At 36.7% G+C, this 21,424-nt stretch overlaps 1 protein-coding gene across 3 annotated transcripts in view; it reads left to right on the top strand.

Moving 5' to 3' along the window:
• VEZT (vezatin, adherens junctions transmembrane protein) overlaps window positions 1-19,272 on the top strand; it is a 67,431-nt gene extending 48,159 nt beyond the window's left edge. For all 3 annotated transcript variants that reach the window (XM_080811425.1, XM_080811424.1, XM_080811423.1), the window contains exons 8-12: window positions 2,949-3,280; window positions 6,121-6,314; window positions 10,182-10,282; window positions 12,069-12,276; window positions 15,985-19,272. In XM_080811425.1, coding sequence (XP_080667551.1) covers window positions 2,949-3,280; window positions 6,121-6,314; window positions 10,182-10,282; window positions 12,069-12,276; window positions 15,985-16,499 — 1,350 coding nt within the window. In that variant the 3' untranslated portion in view covers window positions 16,500-19,272. The remainder of the gene's footprint in view (window positions 1-2,948; window positions 3,281-6,120; window positions 6,315-10,181; window positions 10,283-12,068; window positions 12,277-15,984) is intronic.
• Window positions 19,273-21,424: the final 2,152 nt, after the last annotated feature.

Here is a 21,424-nt window from a genome sequence, read left to right as displayed (position 1 = left end):
GTTAGGGATAGGGATAGGATAGGACATTGGGGAGGGTATGTGCTATGGTGAGTGCTGTGAAATGTGTAAGCCTGACGATTCACAGACCTGTACCCCTGGGGCAAATAATACATTACATGTTAATAAAAATTTTAAAAAGAATATATTTGACTGTATAAGAATTAAACTTCTAAAAAAAAAAGAAACTTCTAAGTGAAAAAAATTGCAATGGTTTTTAACAAAAGTAGATATAATTCTCTGCATAGTAAAGAGCAGAGTGTGTATGGTGTGTAAAACCTAGACAAGATAGGGCAAGTGCATGGACTGGCTGCACAAAGGAAGGGATAGAAATGGCCAATAAATATGATAAAACTTTCAATCTCATTAGTAGTAAGTAGACATTTTGCCAAGGATATTGAAAGTTGATAATACTCATTATCTATGAGCAGAGAGACCTTACACACTAATAATAGAAGTACAAATTCGTTCACTTGAGCAGTTAATACCAGTCTTCAGAAAGGTATGTACTCTTCAGTAATCTTAAGCTTAAAGATTTATCTGAGTAATCAGAATGTACTCAGAGTATGTTCATGATATTCCCCAAACAGCAAATATTGGAAACAGAATTTCAGTAATATAAGATTGATAATGATTTATGGTACATTCTTTGGAATGGGTGGTAGAAAAATTGTTAAGATGGAAGAAACAAAATAAAGCAAGTTACAAAAACCATGTGTTTGGTGAGATTCTAGTAGTGGTTTTAAATAGTGAATCTTTAGATTCTTTTTCAGTATTTAGTGAACTCCACTTAGATGTTTCTTAGTTTCTAGTCTTCAGAACTTCACCTGATACCATGAAACCGGGGCAAGTGTAGTTGACAGCATAGATACCACGATCCATTTTTGTTTTGAGACTGCATCAGTCTCTACATCTTTAAAATGTCCAGAGTCACGTAAATGTTCTAATTCTTTTGTTTTTTTTTTTAATCTTTACTGTTACTTGAAATTTGCCTTGACTTATTCTTATCCTCTTTCTAACCCGTATCAATACACTTATTGATACCACGCAAATTATTAAGCTAGAAACCTAGATACAAGCCTTCTTATCTGTGTTTTTATCCCTTGTATCCAGTCTATCAGTAGATTCTTGTGTCTGTTTGACCTTGAAAATGTTTAAAACCATCCACTCTGTAGCCCTTCCTACCATCTTCATTGTAGCCCTCATCATTTCTTACATGGGCTGCTGCGATAATTTTCTTACTGGTTTCCTTCGTTCCCTAAAGTTGTTCAGAATGCCATAGGTGGCTCAGTCAGTGAAGCATCTGACTTTGGCTCAGGACATCATCTCGGGGTCCGGGGATTAGCCCCATGTTGGGCTCCATGCTCAGTGGGGAGTCGGCTTCTGCCTCTCGCTCCACCCCACCAACTCATGCTCATTCTCTCTCAAATAAATAATATCTTCTTTTTAAAAAATGCAATTTGGGGGCATCTGGGTGGCTCAGTGGGTTAAAGCTTCTGCCTTCGGCTCAGGTCATGGTCTTGGGGTCCTGGGATCAAGCCCCACATCAGGCTCTCTGTTCAGCAGGGAGCCTGCTTCCTCCTCTCTCTCTCTCTCTCTCTCTCTCTCTGCCTGCCTCTCTGCCTACTTGTGATCTCTCTCTGTCAAATAAATAAATAAAATCTTTTAAAGAAAAGGGGGTTATTTGGGGGCACCTGGGTGGCTCAGTCATTAAGTGTCTGCCTTTGGCTCAGGTCATAATCCCAGGGTCCTGGGATCCAGCCCTGCATCAGGGTCCCTGTTTGGCGGGAGCCTGCTTCTCCTCTCCCACTCCCCCTGCTCGTGTTCCTACTCTCACTGTCTCTCTCTCTCTCTCTCTGTCAGATAAATAAAATCTTTAAAAAAAAAAAAGAAAGAAAGAAAGAAAGGGATTTTTTTCACTTTCGTATTCTGTTGTATTATCAGCACCTAGAACAGTGCCTGGCACATCTAGGTGCTCAAGAATATGCTGAATGATCAAATAAAGGACTAAAGAAAATCATTGTGGTCCCAAAATTTAATGGTTAAATAAGAAGACTTGTGAGGTCAGTTGCTTATATAAATTCAAGAATTCCTAGACAGTGTGTATTTAGCAGTTTAGAAATTTGACCTTGCTCAATTTTAAAAAATAAGTTAATAGTAAGAGTGGTTTATATTAAATTATCTTAATTCATTGTCTATATAACTTAAAGTTCATTTTATAAAGCAGTCTGATTAATGTCCACTTTCATGGTTGTGAAAAATTGAAATCTGAATTATCCAAAGTTTTCAATTATCTTTTTGTTGTCTGCTAACTCTCATATTAGATTGCTTCCTCATGTATTTGTTTATTTGTGGGATAGTGTCCTTACAGTCCTCATGTTGAACAGGACTACATATGGAGAAAGCCTTTGTTGATTCTTTGTATCTCAAGAATGGGTTTTGCAGTTTCTCGTGCCAGACCTTCCAAGTATGAATACTCTACACTGATTTTTATGTTATCTCTTAGCTATTTCATAGGCTGAAATAATGGTGTAAGTTTGAACCCTAAATTCTGGATGTATCACTGACTCATTTCTTTAGACTTCTGTAGGTCCATTATTCCTACTTTCTTCTTTTCTGCTTTGTTTAAAATGTTCAAGTAATTCATCAAGGAATATTCACTTCTGATAGATGTATCTTGTTATCAACACTTCTTTTCTGGGATAGAACTGTTCTAAAGTATATACTGGTATTACATGTTATATTCTTACTAGAAGTTCCAACATGCCATGACTACATAATTTGATCTGACATTCTTGGCTAATCTTCAGGATTAGTTCAAGCTCACCTATATTCATTACTTATGATAAAGTAAGAAATTTAACCAGAAGTTAAGATAAACAAATTTGTAGTTTGTTTTGAATTTTGACCAATTCTTTTTTTGAATTGATGTAGTCTCTTTTCCTTTTTAGGTTTTGTTTCAACTCTGGGTGGCACAGAGTTCAGAGTTCTTCAGGCGGTTAGCCCTATTACTTTCTACAGCTAATTCACCTCCCGGGCCCTTACTGACTCCAGCACTTTTGCCTCATCATATTTTATCTGATGTGACTCAAGGTCTACCTCATGCTCATTCTGCCTGCTTGGAAGAGCTTAAGCGCAGCTATGAGTTTTATCGGTACTTTGAAACTCAGCACCAGTCAGTACCCCAGCGTTTATCCAAAACTCAGCAAAAGTCAAGAGAACTGAATAACGTTCACACAGCAGTACGCAGCTTACAGCTCCATCTGAAAGCATTATTGAATGAGTAAGTTTTGAAGCCAAATAAGAAAATGTCTCCGTGATCAGCAAGCTTCATTCTTGTGCCATTGTGGTTGTTGGCTTGTGTCTTAGCTAGAAAGAAGAAGCAAAATTGAGACATACAGCATGAGGAATGGAGAATGATTTGTAGATACTATAATTTGGGGAATCATTTATAGTTTTCACTTTGTCTGATTTCAACAGAAAACCTAGAAACGTAGGACAAAAGCAGGTGTTCATTCTCTTTGAGAGCTGAAATGGAGACGTTTACAAAGATTGAGCTTGTTTTAACTAACTCTTTAAGTAGGGCTCTTAACTGGACCCTGCAATCTGAGCAAAATATCTGCCAGCACTGGAACAGCAAGTTATAAGAGGTATTGTTATATATAGTTGAAGAATAATATATTACAATTTTTTAAAATAAATTAAAGCAGATTTGGACATTTTCTCAACCAGAGGACAAACTTTTTGGCCCAAGTTGAATATTAAAGGGCAGGGTCCATAGACTATATTTGTTTATTTTTTTTAAGATTTTATTTATTTGAGAGAGAGCATGAGAGGGGAGAAGGTTAGAGGGAGAAGCAGACTCCCCATGTTGCTGGGAGCCTGATGCGGGACTCAATCCTGGAACTCCGGGATCATGACTTGAGCCAAAGGCAGTCGCTAAACCAACTGAGCCACCCAGGCACCCCTACATTTGTTCATTTTTTACTTTGCATGGTGTTATTGGTACTCTGCCTTGATCAAATGTAGCATCCAGTCATTCCAGTGACATTTTTCTGTAACAGATACTTATAGGACAGGATTAAATGAATGGGTTGGGTTCCTGTTGTGTTGGTAATCAGAAAAGTCATGGAATTTAGTGAATTGATAAGATCTTAGTTGATGAACCTGACCCTGGATACCAGGCAAGAAGTAGAATAGGGAGGCCAGAACTCAGTTTTGTAAGATAAGAACAAACAACAAAAACAGGTCAAAAGCATTTGACATCTCCTTAAAATCAAAGGGCTAGTTCAGTGGAGTAAGGAAGGATACGATGAACAAGAAATTAAAGTAGGAAAGACATTTTGAGAAAATAAATTTTCACCCATCTGTCTGTGGTATATAAGGCGGCTATAAAAGCTACGGCATGGGGGGAAATTGAGGAGCTGTGAGGCAGGGATGTTCCGGTGGTCTCTAGCGGCTGTTCTAAGAAAACAGATAAATGAATGCTAACCCAACTCAGTCCTGTCTCCCACAGGGAATATGGGAGATAAGGCAATCTCTGCTAGAAGGGACAACAAAGGTTGGGTGTATGTCAGAGAAAACATTTCAGTGGAAAGGTTGTATTGGGCAAAGCCAGAGTCTCTAAAGAATTTTTCAGGGTGCCTGGGTGGCTCAGTCATTAAGTGGCTGCCTTCCGCTCAGGTCATGATTCCAGGGTCCTGGGATCAAGCCCCACATCAGGCTCCCTGCCTGGTGGGAAGCCTGCCTCTCCCTGTCCTGCTTCCCCTGCTTGTTTTCCCTCTCTTACTGTCTCTTTCTCAAATAAATAAATAAATAAAATCTTTTTAAAAATTAATTTTTGGCAATAGAATCAGAACTACACAGGACTTAATAGAATGCATTAGAGTAAGGGAAGATGGCTCAGGGAAAAAAGAGGCTACACTGGATGGACATGAAAAAGAGGGGCTTGGTGCCATGGCAGAGGGTGTGGACTATGCATGGGAAGGATGTCTCCTGTTTAAAAATGGAATATTCTGTATATGGTCCTGTATGTCACCTTTCAGACAGAGTGTACCAGTCATAAGCCATATCTGATTTGCTCTATAGCACCACTGCACACAATTTTAAAAGTGTTCTCTAAACATCTGTTTTGTGTTTCACTCCTCCTTCTCACTCGTCCTTGTTCTTCCCAGTTGTGTACACTAAACAATAACCCTTTTACTGTTCTCGCTGCCTCTAGAGTGCTCACTACCAAAATAATGAATCTGAGGCATATATGTGCTTTCGCTTAACTGCACATCTTCACTGGTTTCAGAGTATAGCAGCATGGACTAAAGTGTGTAGGAAACATTCTGTTAAAAGGATTTGCTATAACCTGATGATAGTCTGCCTTTCTCTCTGTTTCTCCCTCCTTTCCTTCAGTCCAAACAAACTGCATAAATGCCTTTTCCCATGTACCGTTTAGAATGACCTTCCTTATCTTTTGTACATGTTCATATTTTGTCCGTCCTTCAGTACTTCCTCAAAAGTACCTCTTCCTTAGTTGTTCCCTCTCTGTACCCATAGCTTGTAGCAACTTTCTCCTCTTCTGAATTCTTGTAACGCGGTCTTTATCTTTCTATGGTATTACACTCTTGGGCTTAGATTCAGCCCGGACTTACAGCTTGCCAGTTGTCTAACTCAGGCAAGTTTCAACTCCCTGGACCTAATTCCTCATCTGTAAAATGGAAATAAAATGTTGTTATAACTTTATATGTTATGATATTATGCTTACATAGATATGCCTAATTTCCCTGATTCAGTTATGTTTCCTATTAAGTATGAAATGAGCTTCATTTATCCTTTCAGCTCATAAAAGCCTCATATATGTAAAAGAAATATTGTTGGATAAATAGGTGATGTCCTTTATGAGCTTTTGAAAACATTGTGGTAAATGCACATAACATTAAATTTACCATTTAGCCATTTTTCGGCATACAGTTCAGTGCCATTACGTACATAGACATTGTTGGCGACCATCACCACTTTCCATCTCCAAAACTCTTTTCATCTTATAAGCTTATTTCTTAAATAGGCCTTGTGAATTAGACATTTTCCATTTAATATTTTAGAAATCTGTTTCTGTTTTTCTTTATTACTTAGGGTAATAATTCTTGAAGATGAACTTGAAAAGCTTGTTTGTACTAAAGAAACACAAGAACTAGTAGCAGAATCTTATCAGATCCTAGAACAGAAGTTAAAGTTGATTCAGCCCCATGTTCAGGCAAGCAACAATTGCTGGGAAGAGGCCATTTCTCAAGTGGATCGCCTGCTCCGAAGAAACACAGATAGAAAAGGTACCAATGAGAGCTTTCCTTCGTACACATTTATCAGACATTCTTACTCTTCTCCAGTAAGATTTTGTTAGGTGGATTTCTTATTGCTATGATGTAAGTGACTTAACAAAACTTCTTAGTTTACTAAAAGAAAAGCTGAACTTACACATACAATTTGACACTGAATATAAAGTCTGGCTTTTATTTTGCGAACAATAAGTGAATATGATTTGGAAGTTCTCTGGATCCTATACCTCCTTTTTAAAAAACTTAATGAAGGGATAGATTTAAATAGTATTATTCCATTATTAGAACTTCCAGAAACTCTTTTCTAGTTAGTATAATAATGAGTTTGATAGTTAGGGGCCAAAAATTGAGTCTTGCTTTTACGGTAGAATACGTCAGGCCTTCAGAAATAGTGTATGAGTGCTATAGTAGGCAGCACTGTGTCTTCGTTAGTAAGGGTCTGAGATGTGTTAAGTGCCAGTATTTAATGGTGACATTGGAATGCCTCATATTGCTGGGCAAAGGGTAGTCTTGAAATTTTCCGCAAAACTGCTTTCATTTGACCCAGATTTTGTATTAGTTTTTGCTCATTTCACTAATTCACTGTAAATATTTGGTGGCATATTTTTTAATTTTGTGTTACAAACCAATACCATGTTTGTCCCCTGGGCCTTTTTGATAATCAGATTTGTATGTAGAAATTGTATTGCTGCCAAAGATGATCAGTGCTTTATCATCTTGTTAGTCGCTATTTTATTTACAGCTAAATCTGTAATACTTTAATGTATTTAAGAAGCTGAATAAGTATGTAGTGAAAGTTAACTTTCTTCAAAGGAAATGTTAACATGCTAATTACTGATACGTCACCAATAGATTTCCTTTACATCTAAAATACAAATGGCGAGTAATTTTTTTCTTCAAAGGGTAAATTTGCCAAGGATTTTTGATGTATGCAAACATTTATGCATGTTAAACTTTTTGATATGACTTAAGTCTAGAGCTTTTTCTCTTTAAGGCTTTTTTGGGCAGGCTTTTTTTTTCCAAGTTTTTATTTAAATTCCAGTTAGTTAACATTCAGTGTAATATTAGTTTCTTGAGTACCTTTTCTTTAAGTGGAAACACTCAGAAGACCACTGGGTGTTTAGAGATACGTTCCATTTATTCCTGCCCTTGGCATACTCTGAGATGTTGAATTTTAGTCACTTAAACATGATTGTTAAAATTATCTCCAAAACATTGGGCAGGTGATACACCATGATATTCTGCATATGTGGCTTTTGCTTGTAAGTGACAATGATACAAATTAAGCTATAAGTCATTTACAAACTTTCTCACTAAAATGCTCATAGTGGCCATGGCAATGGAACTTTGAATAAAATGTTTGTATGATTTTTTTAAGAAGCAGGTGCTCTAGTTAGCTGTTGCTCTTTTTAGGTTATTTCAGAACTACAGAAATATCATGAGAATAGTTCAAAGTATCTTTCTTTACCCATATTCCTCAGTTGTTGACATTTTACCACATTTGCCTTACCTCTGTGTGTATCTGTCTATAAATTCTTTCGGTGGTATTATTCTGAACCATTTGAGAGTAAGATGCAGACATGAGACCCCTTGCCCCTAAATCTTGTGTTTGCATTTTTGAAAATGGACATTCTCCTACATACCTACAATATACCACCAAAATCAGGCCATGAGCACTGATACAATAGTGCTCTCTAATCCACAGATCACATTCTAATTTCACTGATTGATTCAACAGTAATCTTATATGCCCAGATCCAGATCACACACAGCATTTAGCTTTTATGTTCTTAATTCTACTTTAGCCTTTCTTGTCTTAAATGATAAGCATGTTATTAAAAAAAAAATACTCTGAGGTTATATAAGTTTATTCCTACTATATTGGAACATATATGTTCCATATGTCCCACTAGTATCATTTCAGAGATTTACTCAAGAGATATAAAAATGTAATGTTCACGTTAACCTATAAGCAAATGTTTATAGTGGCTTTATTCATAATCACTAAAAACTAGAAGCAGTCCAAGTGTCCTTCAGCTGATGAATAGATAAACTCTTCTATCCATCCACATGGAATACTACTCAGAAATAAAAAAGAAATAAGCTACTGATCCATCATTACAATGGAGGAATCTCTAATGCATGTGTTACTCAAAAGAAGCCAGAGTCAAATACTACATAGTCTGTGATTCCATTTAAATGACATTCTTAAAACAGTATGATTTCATAGGAACAACAGACAGCCTAATGGTTTCTAGGCATTGGATATGAAGGGAGGCATAGGTTATAAAGAGGCAGCATAAGTCAATGTTTTGAGGTGTGGGAGCTGTTCTTTATCTTGGTTGTATCTGTATCTTGGTTGTGGTTGTAGTGGTGGTTATATGACTCTGATCTGTCTAATCTTATAAAATTAGATACCAAAAAGAGTGAATTTTCTAAGTGAATAAAATAAAATAGCTTAAAGTTTTTTCACCCACTAGTTTTAGGATCCACCAGTTTAGTAGTTCTTGCTTGAATTAGATACTGTGATTGTTACCAAATGGTAATTTTCTAATTCCACTTTTCCTTTTACACTTATTAGTCAGCCTTCTATTGTGAGGCAAAGCAGCCCTCCTTTCCACTTATTTTTATCAATATGGATATATGGATTCTTATTTTGTGGATCATAATTTGTTACTATTATTATTTTGTTGCTCAAATTGTCCAGAGTTTAATCAGAGGGAACCAACCCATTCAGGGTGGTTTGTGCCACCATCATTCTTCCTTTGATCACTTCTTTATATCTTCATACTTTCCTTGCCCCCAGCCCTAACATCAGCCATGTGTCCAAGAAGCCCTCAATCCTTTAGTGGGAAAGTGGTACTTAGAAACCAAGATGTGGGTGCCAACTATGCTCATAGCCACTGCGGCATTACTGTTTTTACCAATTCCCAACATACAGGGTTGTGAAATATATCTGTGTGTGTACATTTACACAGATATATTTCTGTATCTGTCTGTCCATATACGTTACATGCCGTGGGTTCACACCAATACCTCCAATTCAGTCCCAATACTACAGAGTTCTTCTGTCCTTCTCCCTATTTGTACCTCCCTTTTCTGATTATGAGAAACTTGGCTCTCACTATCTTCAATTTTTACTTATTTATTCAATCCCTTGTATGTAAGCAGTTGCCTGACAATATTGGCTGTCCCCTAAGACACATTGCTGTCGACTCCAGTCCTGTGTGCTTTGTCCACATCAGCCCTTGACAGCCAGGAGTCTCCCCCCAACCCTGGTCCCAACCAGTTATCTGTCATTACTCTTGAAAGGTAAAAATCTAGATGTTTAAACCCTTCTTCTTTTTAAGTAGAGAGACAATGATGAAAAGCAGAGAGCTAGATAGGAGACTAAGTAACCCTGTGGTTAGAAACCAAACACCAATATTAAGTAATTAAAGTTCACACCTGGGTGATCTTTTCAAGCTATTACTTATGAAACTCATTTCCAATTCTAACTTCTGAGAATAGAAATAATATAAGAGAAGTGCAGGATTGAAGTTTATTTTTTGTGGGGAGGAATGGTGGTATGTCTTGAGAGTGTTCCTGTGCCATGAACAAAAATTTATTTATAGAATACCTGTTGTGTGCCAGATACTATGGTGAGATGAAGAAAGGAGGGAAAAGTTACTCCTCCAAGAGTTTAATTTAACTTAAATTGTAAATCTGCTGCCGTTACTGTTAACTCTAACATCCTTAATTTTTTTTATAAATTAGAAGTTATAATCACAAGTTGGACTATGAAATTGGCAAAATATTAGTATTAAGAACATTGTTTAATTAGTTGTTCACTCATTTCCGTGTGGCCTGTTGCTTTTTAAGGCAAGCCTGAGATAGTATGTGAAAATCCGCGTTGTACTGTGGTACCTTTGATGCAGCCTACTCTACACATTGCCGACAAAGATCCAATCCCTGAGGAGCAGGTAACAGTGAAAAGGGCTTTTTTCCCCCTAAAGAAGAGTTTCACATATAAAGGTTGCCTATCTTTCTCTGTAAGTGGCATGGATGATTTTTGACCAAGTTGTTAAATTTATGTTTGTGAAGAGCTTTAAAATTACAACACAACGTATTGAACTGATGTCAGATCATTTTTTCTTAGTGCCTTGAACTCAATCCACTGAATCTACCAGCGAATTTATATGTTATTTATACCTTACTATTTCTTAGATACTTAGGTGATTAAACACATTAAGAATTAGTGCATTGGTAAAGGTATCTTCTGGGATGCTGGAAATGTTGACTAGCGGTTACCAGTCTGTGTGCATACGTAAGAATCCTATACACTTTGAGATTTGTGCATTTGGCAGTATGTATAGTATACCTCACTTTAAGGAAACAATTTTTTAATGATTTCATTAGATACTGACAAAGATTTCTTTTGCTTATCTTTTTTTTTTTTTTTTAAAGCTAATTTTTTTTTTAAATTTATTTATTTGACAGACAGATCACAAGTAGGCAGAGAGGCAGGCAGAGAGAGAGGAGGAAGCAGGCTCCCCGCTGAGCAGAGAGCCCGATGCGGGGCTCGATCCCAGGACTCCGGGATCATGACCTGAGCCGAAAGCAGAGGCTTTAACCCACTGAGCCACCCAGGCGCCCCTTCTTTTGCTTATCTTAAGGAAAACTTCTTTTCCTTTGGTCATATTGTCTACTCAGTTCTTAATTGCAAAAGGAGACCAATTCTGTTTACTGTTAACACACAAGGGATTTTGAAGATTTGATTTTACTTTATTATTAGAGAAAGCACGCAGGCATGGGGAGGGACAGAGGAAGAGAGTATCCCAAGCAGACTCCCCACTGAGTACAGAGCCCATAGAGCTTAGCCTCACCACCCGGAGACCTAGCTGAAACCAAAAGTCAGATGCTTAACTGACTGAGCCACCCAGGCGCCCCAACGAACAAAAAATTAAAAAAAAAAACAAAACAGTACATGACTGACAGAATATTTCTGAGGACCACATAGGTTTGGACCAGGCTGGTGTAAATATCCAGAATCACTCAAAAGAACTTCTCCCTTTCCAGCAACATCGCTGCCCAGTAACTAGCTGCAGACATTGTCACTGGATAATAAAAACTCCCTTTAGAACCTCTATTTCTAGAAACTTCACCTGCCACCATTCTTAACAGAATGAATTCCTTAAGATGCCTGCTTCCCTTGTAACAAACTTCTGGGTCAGATGTGATCCATGTACATTTGACGAGAGGATCCCAAGTCATTTGCCTGACCTATAACTGCAAGGAGCCTGGGAAGCAAGGATCCTAGTCTGTTCCTCAGTGTTAAGAAGAACCATAAAATGAGGTTCAAATTCCCTGGAAAGTCAGAAAGAACCACAAATATCTACCACAAAAAGACTTAACATACCTGACACCTCCCCCAAACTACCAGCCTTTCTAATTTTGAATGGTTTTGCAGAGCTAATAACTAATCTTAATCTTGACTAGATCTATAGAATGATATCAGAGCAGAAAAATAGTGATTGAAGTTATTAAACTTTCTTATCCATAATCCCTTTTAGTAGCAACTGTTAAGTTTTTTTAAGACTTCAGTTTATCTATAGTAATATGTTTGCTGTGTTTGCCCACCTTTGCTTTAGTGACCTGTGCCAAGAGTCTTCATTTTTTAATTTTGGAGATGGGTAGGTACAAGTTAATGAATGCTACTAGAAAATTGTCTGCTCGGAGTAAAGTGCTTTTCCTTGTATTCATTTTCAGGAATTAGAAGCTTATGTAGATGATACAGATATGGACAGTGATTTCAGAAAGGATGATTTTTATTACTTGTCTCAAGAAGACAGAGAGAGACAGAAGCGTGAGCATGAAGAATCCAAGAGGGTACTCCAAGAACTAAAATCTGTGCTGGGATTTAAAGCATCAGAGGCCGAAAGGCAGAAGTGGAAGCAACTTCTATTTAGTGATCACGGTAAGCTGACATAAGAGTAAAAGGTTATTTTTGATGTAGGGGATTATTTTAGCTATATAATTCTTATAGCTTTAATTTTAGGGATTCGTCAGCAAGTAGAGTACTTTTTCTTGTGAACACAAATCAATATGATCAAAAAAAGAATAGGTATATAGTCAAATTGGGAATATGAAATCATACTTTTTCATCAGGTATTTGATGTTTTACTAAATTTTATTTAGAATGGGCGGTGCATTAAAAAAATTAGAGTATTTTCAAATTTAGTGAATTTGAGATTCTAAACTCTGTTCTCTTCATGTTGATATCATAAATACCTCAGTGAAGCCCCAAATTAATAACTCTGTGTTCACCATTGAAACAAATGAATTAAGACCTAGGCCAATTCGCTACATCATTAAAGTTCCTTAATTGTTTTGAGCACTTCAGTAGATGGGAGAAGAGGAGGTGTTTTTGTGCACACTGTCTCCATATTTGGATACTGACGATACTGACAATTAGCGTTAAACTCCATTAAGTTTCCTGCTCTTCTTTTTTTTAGTCAGAGTTCATGGGAAGTAGGGGAAGGAATGAGGGGTAGTTTAATACTTAACAATATCAAACTAGCTAATTCCTACTTGAGAATTAACTTCTGTAGATTTCTAAGTAGAGAGAGTAGGATTCCCCTTTTATAGAGTACTTATGTGGAGCCTCAAAATCACCTGCCTTCCTTTCACAGACCTGTACCCCTGGGGCTAATAATACATTATATGTTTATTAAAAATATATATATATTTAAAAAAATCACCTGCCTTCTTTTCCTGTTCTCTTTTTCACTAGAAGTTTATAGATTACCTGTACATCTGGAAAGTTCCTCAGGTTTCTCCTTTCTTCTCTTAGTAGCCCTACCATTCTCCCTTGTCCAGATGCACATTTCTTGATTTTATCCTTCCCATTGGCCCCCTTTATAGCCCAGGTCCTTATTAGATTGTGCTTATATATTGTAATAGTCCCTTAACTGACTTCCATTTTCTTTTTTATTATGTAAACTCTGCCCCCAATGTGGGGCTCAAACTCATGACGTCAAGATCAAGAGTCTCATGCTCTGCCGACTGAGCCAGCCTGGCACCCCAGTTGACTTCTGTTTTCAATAGCTTTTTCTTCTAAGCTACCCTTAGAAGATGGCTTCTAAGCTAGCTTCTATCCTTGCAGACTCCCTCCAGATTTTTCTCAAACAGTAGTACATTGATAATGGCTCTCTAGCTTTAAAACCTAGGGTGGTTCTCCCTTTCCTACCGTATTAAATCTCAACTTTTTTTCCTGGTTTCAAGCCTCTCTGTCAAAATGAGTCCATCATTTCCAATTATATTTCCTGTTCTTTCTAGTACAGATATCCTCCTCTGGTGATATTTATCTAATTAGAATATGGTTCCACAAACATTGTTTTTATTCATGAAAAACATTCATGCTGGGGTGCTTGGCTGGCTCAGTCAGTAGAGCATATGACTCTTCATCTTGGGATCATGAGTTCAAGCCCCACATTGGGAGTGGAGTTTACTTTTAAGAAAAAAAAAACCTTAATAAAAGAAAAACATGCATGTTGATCTCTTTATACCAAGAATCCTATCTTCTCCCCAAGCTGTCCTTTCTCACAGTTGCTCGTCCATGAATCGTCCTCTCCCTGCTACCTCTCCCACCACTACAGAGCCTCACACCAGGAGGCGCACTGGAAGGAACTGGAAGGAAGTCTTGAGCAGCAACTTATGTAGCGGGTTAAGAACTTCCCAGGAGCAGCAGTTAAGATATTCCTGCAGCCCCTTTGTTCATATGCTGGGCCTGCGTGAACCAGAGATGATTGTTTTAGGCATTCTTGTTTTCTTTTTTTTTTTTTTTTTTTTTTTTTAAAGATTTTATATATTTATTTGACAGACAGAGAGATCACGAGTAGGCAGAGAGGCAGGCAGGGGAGGGGGAGGCAGGCTCCCTGCTGAGCAGAGAGCCCGATGTGGGGCTTGATCCCAGGACCCTGGGATCATGACCTGAGCCGAAGGCAGAGGCTTTAACCCACTGAGCCACCCAGGCGCCCCTAGGCACTCTTGTTTTCTATGCATCCAGTGTTTTTGTCTCTGTAATGAAATTACAATCAGTGGGGGCTTTAGTATCCCCCACAGTGTTCAGTCAGCAAATTACTCATTCAACAAGTAGTTCCTGAGGCACTGTTTACTCCTGTGTCCCTAGTGCATAGACGAAGAGACAAAAATCCTTGTACTCCCGGAGGCTTACATTCCGGCAGGGTCAACACCTGATCCTGCAGTTGTACAGATTATTTTGCCCTATTTAATTGTTGCATTCTTTAAGAACTAGATTTATTGACTAAAAATGTATGGGAAGACTGCAAATAGCATTGTATATAAACCTGTATCCTTTTTATTGCTTAGTGTTTTCTCCATATAGCTTTAAAATCTCCTGTTGACAATATGGGCAAGGATATAATAATGAAAGAAATGTGTGTCTTTTTTCAGGTATGTGCTTCTGGTAGTTTACATTTGAAAGGGCAGTAATGCTGATTTTGTTTGTGGAAATAAGTAAAAAGCTGCTGATACCATAAAATGCTTTTTCCATGAAAAATTTCAGTACATCTTCCAGAGTTGTTTTCATCTCTGCCTACAGGGGTAAAGTCCGAATGGAATTAGAGAGGGATATTCTACACTGGAACCTGCTGTGGCCATTTTTTTCTGTTGTTGCTGCTTCTCTAGTGGAGTTACTGCAGCTTAGGGATCTGTTTCTTGGAAATGGACACCTTTTACAAATTATTTTTTAAATAAACGCCAGATCTTCAAGAAGCACTTTCTTTTCTTCCGTCATGCTTCCTAATATATTGTATTGTACTAACCCCTCATACTGGGAGGAGAGACTGCCTAGCAAGCAACCCACTGCCTACTAACATCAAGAGGGGCTAAATAAATCTTCATTTTCCTTGAAAGGACAACTTCTGCCGTATGGATATGATATTTATGTATTATGCTTTGTACAAAATTGATTTTGAATACAGGTTTTGTTTTCCATTTTTCTGTGACATTTCAAAATGTGTAGAAGTTATGGCTTTACTTTCATCAGGGTCTTATTAGGTGGTTGGCAAGTAAGTTGAATTATGTGCATATTTTTTTCCATGCTGTTTTAACTTGTAAATATATATGTGCTGTCGATCGTGATTATTATCTGGATGACTTTAGGCCTTTTAACTGACACATTATCAGTAAAAATCACTCAGCTTATTCTTTCATAAGAGGTTCTCAAGCCTTAGTGTGCATCAGAGTCAAGCATAGGGCTTGTCAACACAGGTGGTCCCACTCACAGTGCCCCCCTTCAGTAGGTCTGGATGGGACCCAGAAATGTGCATTTCTGTCCAGTAACCTTGTGGTTATGACTGATGCTGCTGGTCTGGGACCACATTTTGAGAACCACTGCTTTAATATTTTGAATAAGAGAATGTGTGAGGTGTTTTATAATCTTCATCAAAACCCCATCTCATTTCATTTCTTAGGCATTCTATCTCTTATAAAAAGTTCTCTGGATTTATAAATTCATATAGATTTTACTAGAAAGTTTTATTTAGCTTTGATTTATTGTTCTTTATAAGAAAAAATTACTGGAGTTTAAAGTTTAAATCATTGCTGGGTCCTTAGTTATTACTTTTCTTTCTTTTTTTCTTTCTTTTTTTTTTCTTTGAAGCTGTGTTGAAATCCTTGTCTCCTGTAGACCCAGTGGAACCCATAAGTAATTCAGAACCATCAGTGGATTCAGATATGGGGACAGTTGGTAAAAATGATACTGAAGAGGAAAATAGTAAACCCTCCACAGCTGACAATGAAATAAGTAGTAGGACTGAGTATTTATCTGAAAGCCCTCTAGATGGTAAAAATAAAGACAATTCTGCAAATGAAGTCTTCCTCCAAGGAGCTGAAGAAAGAGTGTGTTACCAATGTGAGAGTGAAGAGGAATGTCAGCAGGCAGATGTAGATAGCCTGTCCACTGCCCATCCAGCTCCCAGGGACCTATTACAGCCCTCCATTAAGCAGAGGCTGGCACGGCTCCAGCTGTCACCGGATTTTACCTTCACTGCTGGTCTTGCTGCAGAAGTGGCTGCTAGATCTCTCTCCTTTACCACCATGCAGGAACAGACTTTTGGTGATGAGGAGGAAGAACAAATAATACAAGAAAATAAAAATGAGGTAGAAGAGAAGTAAGAACCAAGATTCACATGAAGGATTTTAAATTGTTGCTTTTATGCAGGTGTTTTAGCTTCAACACTAGATAGGTGATCCACTGGAAAGGGAAAACGAGTGTTAAGTTTACTATATATAAAGCTGAGATGTGAATTTACAGCAAGAACCCTGGTTTGAACAACTGCTCTGAAAATAGTAGCTAACCTGTAAATGGCAAATTTTTAGGAAAGTCAGAGAAAGGTAAGGGCTCTTTCAAATAAACTGCTATTTTACTTGCAGTACAACTGATCAATCTTGGGAATTCTTTAGGTACTTTTAATAAGAAACAAATTTATCATTTCTTGCCAGAATTTGCTAAAATGACTGGGATAATTCTGTTGCAAGAACACTAACATTTAGTATGACTCCTTTTTACTGTATTCTCGCAGTTAATAACTGCTGCTATTATGTTAATAACAACTTGTTTGTATTTTATTTTTGTTTATACCAGTCTTAAAGATACAGGTTCTGAATAAAAAAAAAAATTGAATTCATACAATTAATGTGTACTGGGGTTTGGAACTAAAAAGCAGTGTCAAAAGTACTGGGATTGTGACATGTTTCTTACATTTCCTTGTTCATACCTGTATTTGGTAGTTAATTTTAAGATGTCCTAATAATCTTTAAAAGAAAAACATTGTACTGTTTTAAAAATTAGCCTTTCAATTATTTTTTTGTGTTTATCTTCTGTTCGTGTTATAACTAATAGGGAATGATGTCAGAGTGGGATCTCTTTGGTCCAAGGCCCCATTCTTAACTTTGCAGCAAGTTCTTTGTGTAGGTTTGCCTGCAGATCACTGGGTGCCACTAACACAAGCTAGTCACTTGAGCTGCTGAGGCTATACCCTCTCCACCTTAATGAGATTCTGGAAACATCCTGTCTGCTTCCTGGAAAGCATCCTTGTCTCCTTAATACTTCATTGACAAACTACCTCGTAAAAGAGGTTGCTTTCCAAATTGTCCAGTGTTAAATGATTGCATTTTCAAAATGTGACATTTTCAGGAGTATATTGTTTCTTGAAACCTATAGCCCTTATGCACTGACATAGTTTATAAACATTACTTGGGAAGAGTATAGGAGTAGTAATTTATGCTGCTGTCCTACCAAGAAGATTACACAATGAATATAGATTGTATTTTGAGTTAGACATTCAGATTCTTGTAAACTTAGCCCTTTGAGTTAGTAGATTTATGTATACCAAGGGGATTTTTATTTAATTTTTTCAGTAATCTTAGGAAATTTATTTTTTAACCTGAGGAAAAACTTGGTTCTGCTTTATATGAATAGTAGAGACCCTCTGAACAGTCAGTGATTCTGCCTATTGCCAAAAATTCTAGGACTTATCCATAATTAAGCTCTTAGGATTATTTTAGGGTGGGCCCAGTTTATCACTTAGCAATGGTTAGCTAAATTTCAAGAAAAAAACAAATCTTGTTTTGAGACTGACGATTATATTCGTAAATAATAATACTTTCCTTATAAATTACTTAGTTTGCCAACTTCTCTTCTCCTTGGACTTATAGGAAGCAATTATGGAAAAACTTGGTAATCTTTTTCTTAATCTGTAAACTTACACAGAAAGAACTAGAGTTTAATAACTTTTAATTCTTTTATTGTATTATTTTTATTATAGTGGTTTGGGAAAATATCTTCATAATATTTTATCAGTTTTATTCAGTGCTGGGGTAATACTTTTTAATTTTAAAAGACTGATTTTAATCAGGAATTCCTAATCTTCCAGTCTGTGATCTGTTTTATTTACTAGTTGTTAACTTAATTCTATGAAAATTCTACTTGTTGAAACCATGATATAAGGATCTTGGGACTTTAAATGAAGTTTCTTTTTTTGTGTAGTTTTAAAAATTTCTTTCATCATTTAAACGGTTTCTAAGATAAAATATTACCTTCCCTGTGAATATTCCTAATTTTCTCTTATAATAGTCTAAAAGTCAGTGTTTCTCAGGTTTTTTTTTTTTTTAATGGGGCACCTACCTTAGAATAAAATAGAGGTCTTGTTTTTATATTGCAGATTTGGGGCCATATTCCCAATCCATTCTTAGTTGATCATTTTGGAATGAGACCTAGGTGATGCTTATGCACAGTAAAAATCTAAGAATCTCTGTCTAGGACTTCGTTTTCCTTGCCATGAATACCTTAGGAAATAAAAACAAATAGGCCAATGTAATTATAAGTAGGTACTCTTGTTTGTTACTTTTCTAAGAATATTTCACTTTTTATTATCAGGCTTTTGACTAGTTTTAATTGTTGCCATCCTCCTTCCAAAAGAAGCTCTCTGTGAAAAATATTTTGTGATGCAATGCTTGTAATTGTGCTTTCCAAATTTTACAATGATATTTTGACAGGATAATTCTTGTTAGGAGTAATATCCTAATAGCTTTTAACATGAACATTTCCATAATTTATTTTACCAGGATAAACCTAGTACTTAATGTAAGAATGCATGAAAGAAGCTATTTGGGGCTCTCTTGAAGACAAGATTTTTACTCTTTGCCTGAAGAAAGGAAAGTCATGGTAGTAAATGATTTGGTAACAGTTATCACACCTAAAATTCTTATTTTTTTCAGCTTTCATTAAAACCCTGCATATCTGGCATACCTTGGGCCACTCTCTTGCTGGTGTTTGATTTGTGATCCTCTGCTTATATTTTCAGTTGTCTGTATCATCTGACTTCATAAGTTAAGTCTTCTTTAAAATTGTACTTCATTAAAATTGTATGTTTGAATATATTTAATTAAGAACTGATGTACTGACTCAGGTTTGATTTCCCAAGTTATTGGAAACAAGTCAGGAGAAACACATTTAAGGCAAATTTCTAAGAAAATTTAAGAATATGGGTTTAAGGCTTTAATACAAAAGGATAGCCTTGAGTTTTAATCTCAGATCCATCGTTTAAAAGCTATGGGTATAGTTGACCTTATAATGTCATGGGGTGTTTTTCCAGAAAATACCACATTCCTTGGATTGCTAAGTGATGTTGGTGAATTCTGACTTCTCAGCAGTAGTTAAAAAGAAGTGAAACTTTTCTTTTCTTTTTAAGATTTTTATTTATTTATTTGACAGAGAGAGAAAGTGCACAAGCAGGGGAAACAGCAGAGAGAGAGGAGGAAGCAGGCCCTCCGCTGAGCTGGGAGCCCAATACGGGACTCGATCCCAGGACCCTGGGATCATGACCTGAGCCCAAGGCAGCCACTTAACCAACCAACCCACCCAGGCACCCCAAGAAGTGAAACTTTTGAGGCTGAAAAATACAAGATCTGGTTATGTTAGTAAAATAGGTCAAGAAATTTTTAAAAATTCTCTAAAAAAATAAATGGTAATATTCTGATTCACATAATAAAGGGGGAGAAGCTTTTGATGTTAAAGCATAAAAAGAATTAAGTTCTGATACATTTCACAAAGTTTTAAGTCAATGGGATGTCAATTAGAAGGGACCCTGGAGTCATCTCACTCTGGTGACCAACTTTTATTTATATACTATAAGTAATATAAAATGTGAAATATTTTGGTAAATTATTAGAAATCATGTGGAGGAGAAAAGTTCAACTGATTTAGTTTAATCCTAATACATTGTTTCCATATCAAAACAAAACAATGAAACAAGAACTAAATGCCTTAAGACTGTACAATAGCTCAGCTGAGTCATTATTTGAACTTAAGTAGATAGCATGCCTTGAATGAAAACCAGGCAAAACTAAGGTTGGTTTATTCTTCCACTTCTATGGATAAGAACATGTCTCTGTAATTCACACTTACATGAGAAAATGAAAGGTACAAAGCTTTATATATTGGAAGAGAAAATATAGGAAAAATGCCCCAAGTACAGTAACAATTTACGTGGCACCACTGACCGGTAACTTACGTGCATGAGTTAATTTTTCATGTAAGTGAGGCAAATTCCTCTATTTATAACTTTTTTTAAATGGTTGAATGGGAAAGCTTATGGAATGTACCTTCCGTACTTTTTTCTAGAATATTAAGGATCTAATAACTTTTCCTTTGTCATCTTTAAGAATATTGGTTCCTATCATGGGGTGGTAAACAGAAATGTACCCTTAGGGGCTGCTAAGATGGATGAAGTTATGTGTCCTCCTGCTCTATCACCCTGCAATGCTGTGCTTTTTGAGCTATGTCTCATGTTCACAGTTTCTCTATCTTCCCTTAAAATCAGCTCTTACTTTTTGCTGCTGTCTTGGGTGCCTGCCTCTTGCACTAGGCCCCTGATTTGCTGCTTCTAGTCTGCTGTGGCCTGAGAAACCAGATTTCCAAGCTTGCTAGAATTGTGTCTAAAATAAGAGTAAGTAGACTGAAAGAAGGCTAAGGGGCTTTTTCTGTCAGTTAAGTGCATGGACTTTGTGGTACCCGTTTGGCTGCTTAGCATACTCTGTTTGTCTCTTCCTTCTTTACTAAAACCTTGCTAAAAAATACTTGGTTGAATATGTGATTGCCATATATTTAAGGTATTAATCCAGTTTTTATATGTTGATGTTCCTAGGACTCTCCATTAACGAATTCAGCTGTAAAAGAAAATTCAACTACCATCTTTGTACAAATCATTGTGTATATTTTAGGAAAATGTTAAATGTTTTGTTCTTGTTGATTGTTCCTAGTATAGGACATAGACTGAAAACTTAGAGCATTATAAATGTGACTCCAGCTCTGTTCACCAAGATTTATGTTCTAGAACTATAAGTTTGAGACTAAACATGCATGGCTAATTTAGTAAAAACTGGCTAACTGAATATTTGGAGAATGACTCATACTGGATATCCACGTTTTCTATAGAGCTTAAACCCCTTTAAGCATTAAAAATTTTTGGAATAATTTCTGAAGGTAATCCCTTAAAACAGTATGCATTGCTGTGTTATTAAACAATATATGAAAATCA

The sequence above is a fragment of the Martes martes genome (assembly GCF_963455335.1).
Source record: "Martes martes genome assembly, chromosome: 8".
In the NCBI taxonomy this organism is placed as follows: domain Eukaryota; kingdom Metazoa; phylum Chordata; class Mammalia; order Carnivora; family Mustelidae; genus Martes; species Martes martes.
Note: the sequence above shows the minus strand (reverse complement) of the source record. Positions and strands in the feature narration are given on the sequence as shown.